Consider the following 13880-nt stretch of genomic DNA (forward strand, 5'->3'; position numbering starts at 1 on the left):
CTCTCCCCAAACTCATTCGAGACTGCGCTGACCTTTCCATATTCAAATCACAAATCAAAACCCACCTCTTCAGAACAGTGAAGATTGTATGCTCTACATTCTTATTGTTTTTAATTGTTTTAAATGTATTTTTATTGTATAGCTTTTGGGATGATTTGTAAATGTTTTGTAAAGTGTCTTTGAGTGCTATGAAAAGCGCTATATAAATTAAATGCATTATTATTATTATTATTATTATTATTATGATATTGTTATGTTTAATATATGTACAGTTTGTGTAATATTCATACACTATAAAGTAATAATACAACCCTATGAAGTACATATAATAGAAATCAAAGTAAATACTAGGATACAGCACAATAACATAAAAGCACAATAATGAAGTAGTAATATAGTGTTGATATAGATTGATACATATATCTATAACATAATGCAATGTAAGATACAATATTACATTATATACATTATTAAAAGTTGTTCACCTTAACCAATAGGTCTTTATGATTTAGATTGACAATGTATCATAAATAAACATAAAATCCATATATTTTTCTCTATGCAGTGAGAGTGAAATAAAAGATATATAGCCTCATTTCATACAGAGGAGGGCGCTGGTGGCAGTGATAGAATATGTGTTTGTGTGTGTGTGTGTGTGTGTGTGTGTGTGTGTGTGCGTGTGCGTGTGCGTGTGCGTGTGCGCGTGTGTGTGTGTGTGTGAGTGTGTTCCCAGGTGACATCAAGGATCTGTTCAACATGAAACTGAAGCCCGGTCATGCTGCTGCTTTCTCCACTGACTGCGACCTGCCCTCCACACATGAGATGGTGCGCAGCATCGGCATGCAGGTGCATTGTTATGTATTTTATCATATTGCATCATAATCACTAGTGTGAAGAGGCATTGCAAAGGCTGTTTGTCAGATAGCTGTTTGCCTTTTAGCTTGTGTCATTAAAAAGAAGTATGCAGTAAAAGGTCATTGATTTGTATTTTTGCCAGTTGTTGTCAACTCACAACTACAAGGTCTTCACGTTGGACCATGAGAGTAATTGATACTGAATGTTATATTCCTTTGAAAAGACACTTTGGTTTATTGAAATATGCCGTCCTCTTCTCTGAGCCCCCAGACAACCTACATGGGCTTCCTGGACTACAGGAAAGAGGAAGTTCGAGACCTGGGCATCGACCCCAGAGATTGCTCTTTCAACCCCGGAGTGTTTGTGGCAGATGTCAGCGAATGGAAGAAGCAGAAGATCACTAAACAGTTAGAGAAATGGATGGAGGAGAATTTCAGGTACACATAGTGGCCATCAGGTTCACGTCATATTCACTAACAAAGATTTCAATGGTTTTTACAATGACTTTAAGATGAAAGAGACGGACATAGTTGCACTAACTTGAGCACTCTTAGTTTGATTTTTTTTCAAATATGTATTAAAGCAGAATATTTTGTTGGATTAAAACCTGTTGTACATATTTTTATTGCTATATTATATAATATATTATATTATAATAGTTCCGTCTCCCTTTTTATTGGTTGGCTGTTTTATTTTCAATGTCGAGTACTTTTAACGGCATTTCACGTGTGTAGTTTGTATCATAAATACACATTTTGACTTTGTACAAGTTGCGGAGCAGTAGAAGGCCGATCAGAACCCCTCTTCCTCCTCTTCTCTCCACCAGGACCAACATATACAGCAGTGCAATGGCAGGAGGCGTGGCGACTCCACCCATGCTGATAGTGTTTCATGACAAATACACAACACTGGACCCCTTGTGGCACGTCAGACACATGGGTGAGACTCCAGTCCACATACAGAATAAGCTCAGCATTAGTTGTGAATTGCCTAATTGCTGTGCTGATTGGAAGCTCAATTGAGCATACAAAGTATTAAAAAAAACACACTTTTACAAATAAAATGGAAGTTATTAAAGTATTTTAACGGAGCTTATCACAAATTAACCTGCCATAGGGACGGGATACTAATAATACATTATAAACAAGATTAATGGAAATACAATAGTATTTACAATTCAGAAGTGTTCTTTTTATTTACATGAATTATGGCAAGTGATGTGAAGTGGAACCATTAAGTATGCTACATACAGACATCGTCCATTTGAATTCAAAGCGCTTTCCTGTGCGTCCAGGCTGGAGTCCAGACGCCCGCTATTCAGAGAGATTCCTAGAGGAGGCGCACCTGCTGCACTGGAACGGTCCTTTTAAACCATGGCACTACCCTGCTGTTCACTTGGACCTGTGGGAGAGGTGGTTCATTCCAGACCCCTCCAGGAAGTTCTCCTTGGTACGACCCAAGAGCAACAGCTGAGGCCTGCGGGACATCCCATGTGTGAGCCTCAGGTGGACATGAAGCTCTGGGGTTCAGGACTTACTTGAGCAGCGGCGGAAGCTGTGCAGAGAATGTAATGCAGAGGAATCCAATGCTCTACGTATTTAGCCTACGAAAGCTAAATGCACATGTGAAGTGGCCGATGGTACCTGTAAAGATATTAGTATATGACTTGGAGAAATGTGTTGAAGGTGAAAATGATGAAATTCATAACAGTGACGAGAGTTTAGAGTCGTTGTAAATCGTGTGAAAAAAGAGAAAATGTCTTTCCATGCAGTTCTGGAAATACATTTCCAGAACTGTAATATGCAGTCTCGTCTTTGCTGGTCGACTTTCATGCTTCAAATAAATCATTGGAATCTTGAATAATACACAACTGTGTATTATTAACACCTGTTAACCTGTTCAGATATGTTAGCGACAGTTAGGCTTATTCTAAGTTTCTGGACATTGTTGAGCCAGGAAATAAAACCGACAAGCTTGACTGACATTCACATCAGCCTCAGTTTATTTTTCATACTAATTGAGCAATGTGAGCATTCTAACGTGCTGAACTGAAATATTGAACACGTTTTGAAACTTCTGAAACATTATACCTGCTAAACGTCAGCATGTCTGCATTGTCATTGTTAGCAGCGTTGCCATACGTTAGCATTTAGCTCAAATCCCTGTATAGCTTCCAGATCTGCTAGCATGCCTGTTGCATAGCCTTGTTGCTAAACACTGAATATAAATACATGAAAGGAGCTTCACTCACGTATGCCTTATTACAAAACTATGCAGCTCTGTGGAACTTTTATTAGCCTCTTTTAGCTCATTTGTTTCTGTTCAGGCTGCTAGCTGCGCAACACCAAACAGTAGACAAAGTAAGCTACTAGCTAAAGGTACCGTGGGAATCTAGCACCCTAAAAACCTAGACCCTGAAACCGTCAATTCCTATCTTATGTAAAGAAAAATTGGGCCTTAGTTGGTAGCTAAATTGTTAGACAGTATTGTATGCATCTCACCAAAATCCCATTAAAAAAAAAACATTGACTTTGAGAAGAGGGAACCGGAAGACTTTGGCCTCATTTCCGTGTTTGAGAAGTTATTCCTGGACCAGGCTAGTGTTCATAACTGACTCGACTGCAAGAGGCAAGGTTATTTCTATGGCCCCTTTCAAAGACAACACATTTCAAAGTGCTTAGAATTAGACAAAATGCATTAAACCCACTACTCATTTAATTAAAAAGGCTTATTTTTTAAATATTGGATGTAAATTAAGAATTCAGATTCACAGTTTGTGAAGAGGGAATTCTGTAACCTGTATGTCTCTCATGGGAAATATTGTTTGGATATGCTGCACGCAATGAACATGTCATATTAAACTCCGAAATACAGCACGTCTATTCCACACTGATGAGAAGAAGTCATATAATTACAACTGCAATCTTTCAGCCATCGCTTCCGTGAACACCTCCAATATGGCCGCCAGAGGGGGTGCCAGTCATGAAGAGGATCTGATGAGAAGAGAAGATGCTCTGTCCTCAACAAGTTAACTCAGAAGTAATGTTGGAACTCATCTGTCAGTTCATGCTCAATGGTACTTTTGTCTATTTTAGTTTATTTTTGGCACTGGTGCTAATATTACTTTTTACTCTTGTATTTAATCTTCGTTGTTGTAATTGTTCTTTTTCTACCTTTTTTCATTACCTTACTCGTATTGCTATTCTATTTTAGTTTGCACTTGTATTATTTGTTTTACGCTTAGTAATTCTCATTCAATTGTTCATGTATGTTTATATTTGTTTGTGCTATTCTTCCGTTGTAATCTTTGATCAAACTCTGGCACAATCACTTTCTTCTGGAATAATACATTTCTATCTTATCCCATCTTGTCTCATCCAGAATTTTTCCCAGCTTGTTATTATATGAATAAGGCTTTTCAGACATGCGTGTCTATAATAATAACCATGATACTAATGTACTAATTGGACTCTTTTAGTGGCAATAATACAACTATTTGTATTCTGCCACATATCTGGATCCTAGTCTAGTTGATGATTTCTAACCAGTAGGCATACTCGTGTATTTGAGATATACTTTGTCATTTGAATGTGATATGACATCTTGTGTCATAAACTGAAAGGAAGTCAGAGTGACACACGGCCGCTGCAGTAAAGTCCAGCCTGGTCCTCAACGAACCGGGGTGGCCTTCAGGTCCCACAGGGCAACCACCACAACACCGGCGAGTACAGCTGATGGGAGTCGTTGGTTTTTTTTTTACACACAAACACAAACACACCCACGGGCCGTTTCCGTCTCGTTTCCTGGCGGTGTTGACCAGCTGCAGCTCACCCAGACCCAATGTCCCCCACACAGGTGAGTTTAGCTTTGTACTCGCTGGTAGTGAACCAGGCTGAAGGCGCGCGCCAGAAAATGACTTCATCTCGAAGGGCGTGGTCGGCTCGCCCGACCACGTGACTGCCAAATAGTTAACTGATAAAAGCACCGTTTACATGTCTAGGGATCATACCAAGAAGGACAATTCCTCTTAAAAATCTACATTGGAGTAAATATGTTTCCAGCCAAATCAAATAGTTTACAGGATATTAAACTTGTGTTTCTTTATAATGCATGTAATACTTGTTTCTTTAGAGGGCTTGATTAAAGGTAATAAAGTAGTCTATGAATAAGATATCTGAGTTTACAGATAATTACAATCCTCCTCGCCGTTGTGGTGGTCGGTTTATGGCTGGTTACATCTCTCTGTTCATATCTCTGGGTTACACTTGTCTTTCTGATTCCTCACATTTAGTCTGTTTGTTTGTGAGAATAATGCGGAGCCAAGCGTGAGTACAAACCAAGCTTCAGCTGCCCTCAGCTGGTTAAAGGTTGAGCGTGAGAGGCTGCAAGGGCTTGACATGTTATGAAAAGGATGGGACAGCACTTTGCTGCAGCATATCACGTTACCATGAAAACATCATAAAAACGTTATCTACAATCTCCACACTCAATATTACAGTCAATTACAATATTTTTGACGGCCTGATTTTAACGTCCTCCAGACAATCTATTTACAGTTTATTTTGATCAAAAACAGCTTTAATAACAAAATGAAAAGAGATGGTTGATCAATAAACCAGATGTGTATTCCCCTCATGTATTTTTATGTTCCATCTTTAATCTTTCTATTTAAATGTAATAAAAAATGACTTTAGCTGGAATTGTGTTAATGTCTGAGATTTAGTTTGTTTCTATTTCACATGTTTGTTCTTAGACATGGCAGCAGCCAGCAGTCCCTTCTCTGAAGATCAGTTTCTGTGCTCCATCTGTCTGGATGTGTTCTCTGATCCAGTCACCATACCGTGTGGACACAACTTCTGCAAGGCCTGCATCACAGAACACTGGGCCATTCACGCTCACAGTCAGTGTCCCATGTGCAAGGAGCTCTTTGACAGAAGACCGGCACTGCAGGTCAACACGTTTATATCCGAGATAGCCACTCAGTTCAGCCAGTCAGTCCAAAAGAAAGCCAGCAGCAGCAGCAGCAGTTCAGATGGGCAAGATGCCAAACCAGGAGAGGTTCTCTGTGACATCTGCACTGGAACCAAAGCCACAGCCCTGAAGTCCTGCCTGATGTGTTTGGCCTCCTACTGCGAGACTCACCTGGAGCCTCATCAGAGGGTCACGGGCCTTAAAATATATATGCTGATAGATCCTGTGGAGAACCTGGAGGGCAGGCTGTGTGAGAACCACGACAGACCCCTGGAGCTGTTCTGCAAGACCGACCAGACGTGTGTGTGTGTCAGTTCTGCACCGAGTCAAGTCACAAGCTTCATCACGTTGTCCCTCTGGATAAAGAATACGGAGAAAAGAAAGCCGAGCTGGGAGCGACGGAGGCGGCGATTCAGCAGATGATCCAGGAGAGGCAACTGAAGATTGCGCAGATTAAACAGGCAGTGGAGCTCAACAAGGAGGGTGCAGACAAGGAGACGGAGGGTGTGCTGGTCTTCACTGCTATGATGCAGTCTGTTGAGAGGGGTCTGGCTGAGCTCATTGAGACGATTGACAAGAAGCACAAAACGACGGCTGAAGGCTTCATCAAAGAGCTGGAGGAGGAAATCTCTGAGCTGATGGTGAGACGCTCAGAGCTGGAGCAGCTCTCACGCACGGACGACCACCTCCACCTCCTCCAAAGCTTCTCGTCCTTGAGCCCCGTGCCGCACAGCAAGGACTGGACAACGGTCAAAGTTCAATCGTCCTATCTCGGGACCGCGAGGAGAGCTGTGGCTCAGCTGCATGAGACACTCAGTAGAGAGATGATGAAACTGTGTGCCGACGTTGAGCTGAAGAGGGCCCAGCAGTTCGCGCTGGATGTGACTCTGGATCTTGAAACAGCACATCAGGATCTCATCCTGTCTGATGATGGGAAGCAAGTCAGTCAAGGTGATAAACAGCAGTATCAAGGTTTTTATTGCACAAGGTGTGTCTCTTCAGGAAGATTTTACTATGAAGTCCAGGTGAAAGGGAAGACTGACTGGATTGTAGGAGTGGTCAGAAGGTCAGTCCACACTGGGAGCTTCTTCATCACAGCGTCCCCTGAGAATGGCTACTGGACTGTACACTTGATGGATGGAAATCAGTATGCTCGTACTGACCCTGCAACCGATCTCGTTCTGAAGTCAACGCCTCAGAAGGTGGGGGTGTTTGTGGATCATGAGGAGGGTCTGGTCTCCTTTTATGACGTAGACACTGCAGCTCTCATCTACTCCTTTACTGGCTGTAACTTCACTGAGAAACTCTGCCCATATCTCAATCCCAAGCATAGCAATGAAGCTAACCCCCCCCCCCCCCTAATTATTTGTTCCATCAATCCCGCCGATTAGACCGATAATAACAGGAGTCACCGCCATGTAAATGACCGAAATCACTTTCCTCTTTTATTCTGATTTCTTTTTGCTGTCATTGCTGTAGACATACATCAATTTTCCATTCCATGTCAATGTTATTTCAGTCCTCAAGTACGGATTCTTAATATATAACGATAAATCCATTGGCAGTAAAACTCTTACTGAATCCCAAAAGATCATTTGTCTTCCAAGGGTTGTGCACCGTTGGTGCTGCTCCACTGGGAGGAGCCAGAGAAATAGTACGGATCCTTAGTGGAGCCGGAGTGGTTTCATTGGTGCACTCGCTGAGGGTTTTAAATTCAGTTTTTACTTTAAACAAATGTATACATTACATTCTTGGTAACTCAGTCGGTTTGGAAACACAGACACATTCTGAAGTATGGCATTCCATGTGGGCCAAAACTATATTAGGCCTACATATTTTGAATACACCATGATAATAATAACTTACAGTATGGATAAATGCACAACAATGTGTTAATTAACTAATTGGTGATTTTTTACAGTTAGAGAAAACATTGTCCCAAGATATTGCCACTGAAAAATGCCACTGGATGCCTAAAATACATAAATAATAATACAAATAAACTGTGACATTTGATGAATAATTTAAACTATAAATACAACTTCACCAATGAGACGTGGACACCATGAATAGGATTTTTTTTTTTTTTTTTTCATTATTTCACAACCGCCTTATTACATTTTTCATTATACTATTAAAGTGTTGTTCATCAATTGTAATATTTTTCATTTAACGCTATGTTTTACTTTGATGTGTTATAGTTTTTTTTTTTTTTTTTGCCACATTGTTTCAAACTGCTAATGAAGTCTTTGATCGAACTCGTTCAGGAGCTACTGTAGTTCTTTCATGGCATCATCATATGGAGTCCCATCCATCACCAGTGGAGATATTTGAGTGTTCTGTCGCTGACTTGAACCTTATTGAGCGAGAGAGCGTTTATTGCAGCTGGTTTGATTTTGAATTCATTAATGATTGATTACCTTTGAAACTCAAGCAAACCCTGTGTGATTCTGACTTGCGTCACAGATTATGGTCTTAAATCAGCCTGGATTTATTTTACTCTTTTGCTTTTAACAATTCCTTCATTTCATCAAAGATGCTGAAAGCTATGACTGACGTGTGAGCTGCATGTGACATGTGCCTTCAGAGAGGGAACTATAGTACTAGATATTATTGCTGAAGTGGATGTTCTCACGTAATATGTTTATTGTGTTACTGTGATGTCATTGCATCATTACATCCATCTACTGAATCTAGGGTTAAGGTCACAGGTTATTTGTGTGTGTGTGTGTGTGTGTGTGTGTGTGTCACTCCCCTTTCCCCCTCTTTGAATCTGATTAGGGATTTTTTTTCTGACGTCAGGAGCTGGCATTGAATGCATCGAAGGGGCGGAGTCTTTTTTTTACATCATCGGGATGTCAAGAGTTCAAGTTCAGGTTGTTGTGGAGTTGTTGGACGCTTACCCTCTTTGGCTCAATGCCAGAGCTTTAAAAGTTATGAAAGATGAAACAAATGAGGCACTAGTCTAAATATCTGCACTGGGAATGTAAATTGTATATTTTAAAAAGGAAAATCTTTCATATCTGCTGATCGGACTGAGCAATACCATCGACTCCATGTTTACTTCACCTGCTCCTGACGTATCAGACTTTCAGACAAAAACTCTCGGACTGTAGTGAACATTTCCGCCATCAGGCTGAAATACAGAAAAATAAGTCATGTTTATAGCAAAGCTTATGGAAATGCACCAGCAGGCCAAGCAGCTTATGGGATCTGGAGCCTCCATGAATGGAATAAAGAAATCATGCTACATATAATATTACTTTAACCAGTCTTTTTACATTGTTATTTATTTAATCATCTCAGAGAGTGAGATTGAGATTATTGAGGCTATGATTTTCCTGTCTAGGTTTTTTCCTCTTTTTACTTGAAAAATATAACACTTAAATGTGCATTCATTGCAGGCATGTTCTCAACATAAAGGTACAGCGAAGAAATTTAAATAGATATAATCTTATAATCAAGTATAATTTTAAAAAAGATGGAATTGGATCAAATTTAAAACATATACAACTATAACAGGAAAAAAGCATATACTATTCTTAAAGTTACCTCAAGGAACTATCCTTTTTAGTCGGTGTTGGCGGTCCCTGTGGATGAATGTGGTAGTGTCTGTGCACCAGAGTCCCTTTTTAGAAAACCTCATTTCACTGCAGTAGAGGTCTGACAGTTGGCTCCACTCGGTCCTGGTTCTAGTTCTCCCGTGCGTCCCTTCCCTCCAGCAAGGGCATATAGAGGCATCAGTGTCACATTTAGACTGCTTCATAATCATATATTTTGACAGGTGTATCACTTTTCTTAGTGTTCATAAGTTTGAAAGTCTTGATATATTCTTTCAATTCACATAAAGATCCAATGAAATTGGGGTAAACGTCTGTTATTTTACATTGATGTATGTGAAGTCTCTCAGCAGGGTGGCTGCAACACTAAGTACTCCATGTGTGTGTAATTAGTTACAAGGGCAGTTAATCCGAGACTGTCGGTACGAATGACTTGTGTTCTATATATTACAATCAGGTTCACTCAACCATGTGGACCATGTGACCCCACCCGGCATCATCGATAGGTGCTCTGCTGCACCTTCATCCACACCTATATCACCTTGTGTCCAATACACCCGGAGCAGAGTGTGGAGGCAACACAGAATAATGGAGATGAAAGATGGAAAAACAGGGAAAGACCTGCGTGAAGAAAGAGAAGTTTGTATTTTGACCGTGGAACAGAATTTCTTCTGACATTTTTGCACGTTACCATATAGACACAGCAGAGAGCCCAGTCATCCAGGCAACTTTGTGTTAATAACTGGTTTGAGGAAAAGTCTGTGACTGCTAAGATGTGTGAGACGGCACGTATGCCGCTACACAGCTGGCAGACAGGGGGGGGGGGGATCTGGAAGGGTTGTTAAAAAATAAAATCGACTCGCTCTGACTTGTGGTTACCTGGTGTCAGGCGTTTTTTTTTCTGAGACAGGAATACGACAGTGAGTCACTGGCTGGACGGGGATATGAATAGAGGCCCCAGAGATATCATGCACCAAGAGTGAGCATCGGATTGAAAAGTTCAAAGAAGCTGGATGCCACACACATGCACACACACACACACACACACACACACACACACACACAGGGATTCCTCCTGTCTTCTTCCATTTACTTTGACTGTACACAGCCTGTGGTTGTCACAATATGCCCCCGCAGGAGGCCGATGGGTTTCAGTTTCATTTACCTCCAGTTGTTTTTACACTTGGATGTGTGGGTGGAAACAAACATGCGATAAAAAGCCACACATTCCCACTGTGGGAACATTTGAGATGGAAAAACTAGACGGGACACTGCAATTGCATGTTCTGTCAAACGTAGTCCGCGTGCTCTGAGAGGCTGGGGGAGGTTACCGCACATCTGTACAGTGATTGACTGTAAAGACTCTACATTCTGTCAGTTCACAGGTTTTCAAGGTCAGAGGGATCACAGCCTTCTGAGGTTGTATATTTCAGGCTGTCAAAAGAGCTTTATTATTACATAACAAACAACAGGAAAGCCACGAGGGAAAATACGGTTGGGGAAGAACAAGGGAATATATGGAAGAGCATCAAGTTTTGGTATGCAGCTGTTGTGAATGCGACAGTATATGTATGTATGTCGACGTGGAAAACAATCAGTACAATGACAATGAGGCTTGTGTTATTCTAAAATGTATCAATACTATTTGACTTAACACCCTTGTCTGTAGCACCAAATGGTTCAAGACACAACGCTTTAAAAACGAGTAACAAATATATAGTTTCCTTTTGTTGGTCTATTTTGACTCAGATATACAAACAGGAAATTGTTAATCATTACCTAGTGTAGAGTTGTGGTTGATTTTATATATACTTGCACATGTAAATAAGAAAGTTTATGTTTTCAATTAATACATAAAGAAAGATATGATAATTAATAAGGGATATTATGAAGAATATTCTGGAGGAATGTATTATAAAGCATAAGAGATGATCACTGTTTTATTATTGTAACTGTTTGTTCATAACAAATGTAATGATTAACTGTATGATGCATGAGAATGAATGATGTTTTATTGTTTAGAGATAAGTTAAAATGGATGCCGATCGAAACGTGAGATGTTACTTTTTATTCTCATCAGGGTTGCTTTTATGAACGGAAACGTTGAAAAGTTCGTCAACAACCTTTTTTCCTCCACGACTGAGATGAGACAGCACAGACATCATCAAACACGTACTGCGACGACATCAACGCGCAATATTGTTGACGGAAAAAGACGAGGCTAAAATGTAGTTTGTAGCCTGGCTGGCCCAGGGGTCTCCTGAAGCAGCTGACGGGTACCGGCGGGCCAGAAGGGCTGCAGCGGCGATGGTCGCGGAGGCTAAAACTCGGGCATGGGAGGAGTTCGGGGAGGCCATGGAGAAGGACTTTCGGTTGGCCTCAAGGAAGTTCTGGCAAACCATCCGACAGCTCAGGAAGGGAAAGCAGGGTCTACCCCAGGCTGTTCTCAGCAAGGGGGGTGGAACTGCTGACCCGGACTGGGGACATCGTCGGGCGGTGGAAAGAGCACTTTGAGGAACTCCTAAACCCGGCCAACATGTCCCCCGGAGAGGGGGCAGCGCCGGAAGACTTTGGGGTGGATTCACCCATATCCCTGGCAGAGGTCGCTAAGGTAGTCAAAAAGCTCCTTGGTGGCAAGGCGCCAGGGGTGGATGAGATCCGCCCTGAGATGCTGAAAGCGCTGGACATTGTTGGGCTGTCTTGGTTGACACGCCTTTTCAGTGTCGCATGGGGGTCGGGAACAGTGCCCATGGACTGGCAGACCGGGGTGGTGGTTCCCATCTTCAAGAAGGGGGACCGGAGAGTGTGCTCGAACTATCGTGGTATCACACTGCTCAGCCTCCCGGGAAAAGCTTATGCCAGGGTGCTGGAGAGGAGGCTCCGACCGCTTGTCGAACCTCAGATTCAAGACGAACAGTGCGGATTCCGTCCCGGTCGTGGAACAGTGGACCAGCTCTTTACCCTCGCAAGATTACTGGAGGGGTCCTGGGAGTTTGCCCAACCAGTTTACATGTGCTTTGTAGACCTGGAGAAGGCTTTCGACCGGGTCCCTCTGGGGTTTTTGTGGGGGGTGCTGCGGGAGTATGGGGTGCCGGACCCGTTGGAACGGGCCAACCGGTCTCTGTACGCCTGCAGTAGGAGCTGTGTTCCTCTCCTCGGTAGTAAGTCAGACACGTTCCCGGTGGGTGTTGGCCTCCACCAGGGCTGCCCTTTATCACCGGTCCTGTTCGTGACCTTCACGGACAGGATATCTAGGCGCAGCCAGGGGGCGGAGAGGATCCGGTTCGGGAGTCTCGGGATCGCCTCTCTGCTGTTTGCGGATGATGTGGTCCTGTTTGCCTCCTCGGACCGTGACCTCCAGCATTCACTGGGGCGTTTTGCAGCCGAGTGCGAAGCGGCAGGGATGAGAGTTAGCACCTCCAAATCTGAGGCCATGGTGCTCTGCCGGAAACCGGCGGATTGCTCCCTCCAGGTGGGGGCAAACTGCCTACCCCAAGCGAAGGAGTTCAAGTATCTCGGGGTCTTGTTCACGAGTGAGGGTAAGGTGGAGCGGGAGATCGACAGGCGGATCGGTGCGGCTGCAGCAGTAAAACAGGCGCTGTACCGGTCCGTCTTAGTGAAGAGGGAGCTGAGCCGGAAGGCAAAGCTCTCCATTTACTGGTCGGTCTACGTTCCAACCCTCACCTATGGTCACGAACTCTGGGTCGTGACCGAAAGAACGAGATCTCGGATACAAGCGGCCGAAATGAGCTTCCTCCGTAGGGTGGCCGGGCTCAGCCTTAGAGATAGGGTAAGGAGCTCGGACATCAGGGGGGAGCTTGGAGTCGAGTCGCTGCTCCTTCGTGTCGAAAGGAGTCAGCTGAGGTGGTTCGGGCATCTAGTCAGGATGCCTCCTGGACGCCTCCCATTAGAGGTTTTCCGGGCACGTCCAACTGGTAGGAGGCCCGGGGAAGACCGAGGACACGCTGGAGGGATTATATCTCCCGGCTGGCCTTGGAACGCCTCGGGATCCCCCAGAATGAGCTGGAAAGTGTTGCGGGTGAGAGGGAAGCCTGGGTCGGCCTGCTGAACCTGCTGCCACCGCGACCCGACCCCGGATAAGCGGGTGATAATGGATGGATGGATGGATGGATGTGTGCGCGTGTGCGCGCGTGTGTGTGTGTGTGAGAAGAAAACCTCAGAGCAAGAGAGACCAAATCTGTCGGCATGCAGTGACACTGCCGTCTCCGTTATGTGGAAATAAACGTGACTCGACACACGCACACACGCACACACACACACACACACACACACACACAAACACACACACACACACCATGAATGTGACACTATTATCTAAAACCTTCAACAAATGTATCACCTACACACAATCTCTCTTTTACACACACACACACACACACACACACACACACACAGCTGTGCAGCAGCATACGTGCTGTCTCACACATCTCAGCTGCCACAGACTTTTCCTCACACCAGTTATTAACAGAACAT

The 13880-nt window shown here is 43.3% G+C and overlaps 2 protein-coding genes across 2 annotated transcripts in view; both read left to right on the forward strand.

Annotated features, from left to right (window-relative positions):
* glt8d2 (glycosyltransferase 8 domain containing 2) overlaps positions 1-2843 on the forward strand; it is an 8938-nt gene extending 6095 nt beyond the window's left edge. Inside the window, exons 7-10 of the mRNA XM_034526570.1 lie at positions 734-846; positions 1126-1292; positions 1682-1794; positions 2150-2843. Coding sequence (XP_034382461.1) covers positions 734-846; positions 1126-1292; positions 1682-1794; positions 2150-2328 — 572 coding nt within the window. The 3' untranslated portion in view covers positions 2329-2843. The remainder of the gene's footprint in view (positions 1-733; positions 847-1125; positions 1293-1681; positions 1795-2149) is intronic.
* A 2767-nt stretch (positions 2844-5610) lies between these two features.
* Positions 5611-7217, forward strand: LOC117726492 (E3 ubiquitin-protein ligase TRIM39-like). Its single transcript, XM_034526808.1, has 2 exons — positions 5611-6015; positions 6141-7217. The coding sequence occupies exons 1-2, from the start codon at positions 5611-5613 to the stop codon at positions 7215-7217; spliced, it is 1482 nt and encodes a 493-aa protein (XP_034382699.1).
* The last annotated feature ends 6663 nt before the right edge of the window (positions 7218-13880 follow it).

Source organism: Cyclopterus lumpus, chromosome 23 (assembly GCF_009769545.1).
Source record: "Cyclopterus lumpus isolate fCycLum1 chromosome 23, fCycLum1.pri, whole genome shotgun sequence".
NCBI classification, from domain to species: domain Eukaryota; kingdom Metazoa; phylum Chordata; class Actinopteri; order Perciformes; family Cyclopteridae; genus Cyclopterus; species Cyclopterus lumpus.

What these genes read in the sequence shown, in the direction of transcription:
- LOC117726492 (XM_034526808.1), top strand. Translation starts at nt 5,611, where the DNA reads ATGGCAGCAGCCAGCAGTCCCTTCTCTGAAGATCAGTTTCTGTGCTCC. An exon ending in ACCTGGAGCCTCATCAGAGG is followed by an intron (nt 6,016 to 6,140) that starts GTCACGGGCCTT and finishes TGTGTGTGTCAG; the next exon opens with TTCTGCACCGAGTCAAGTCA.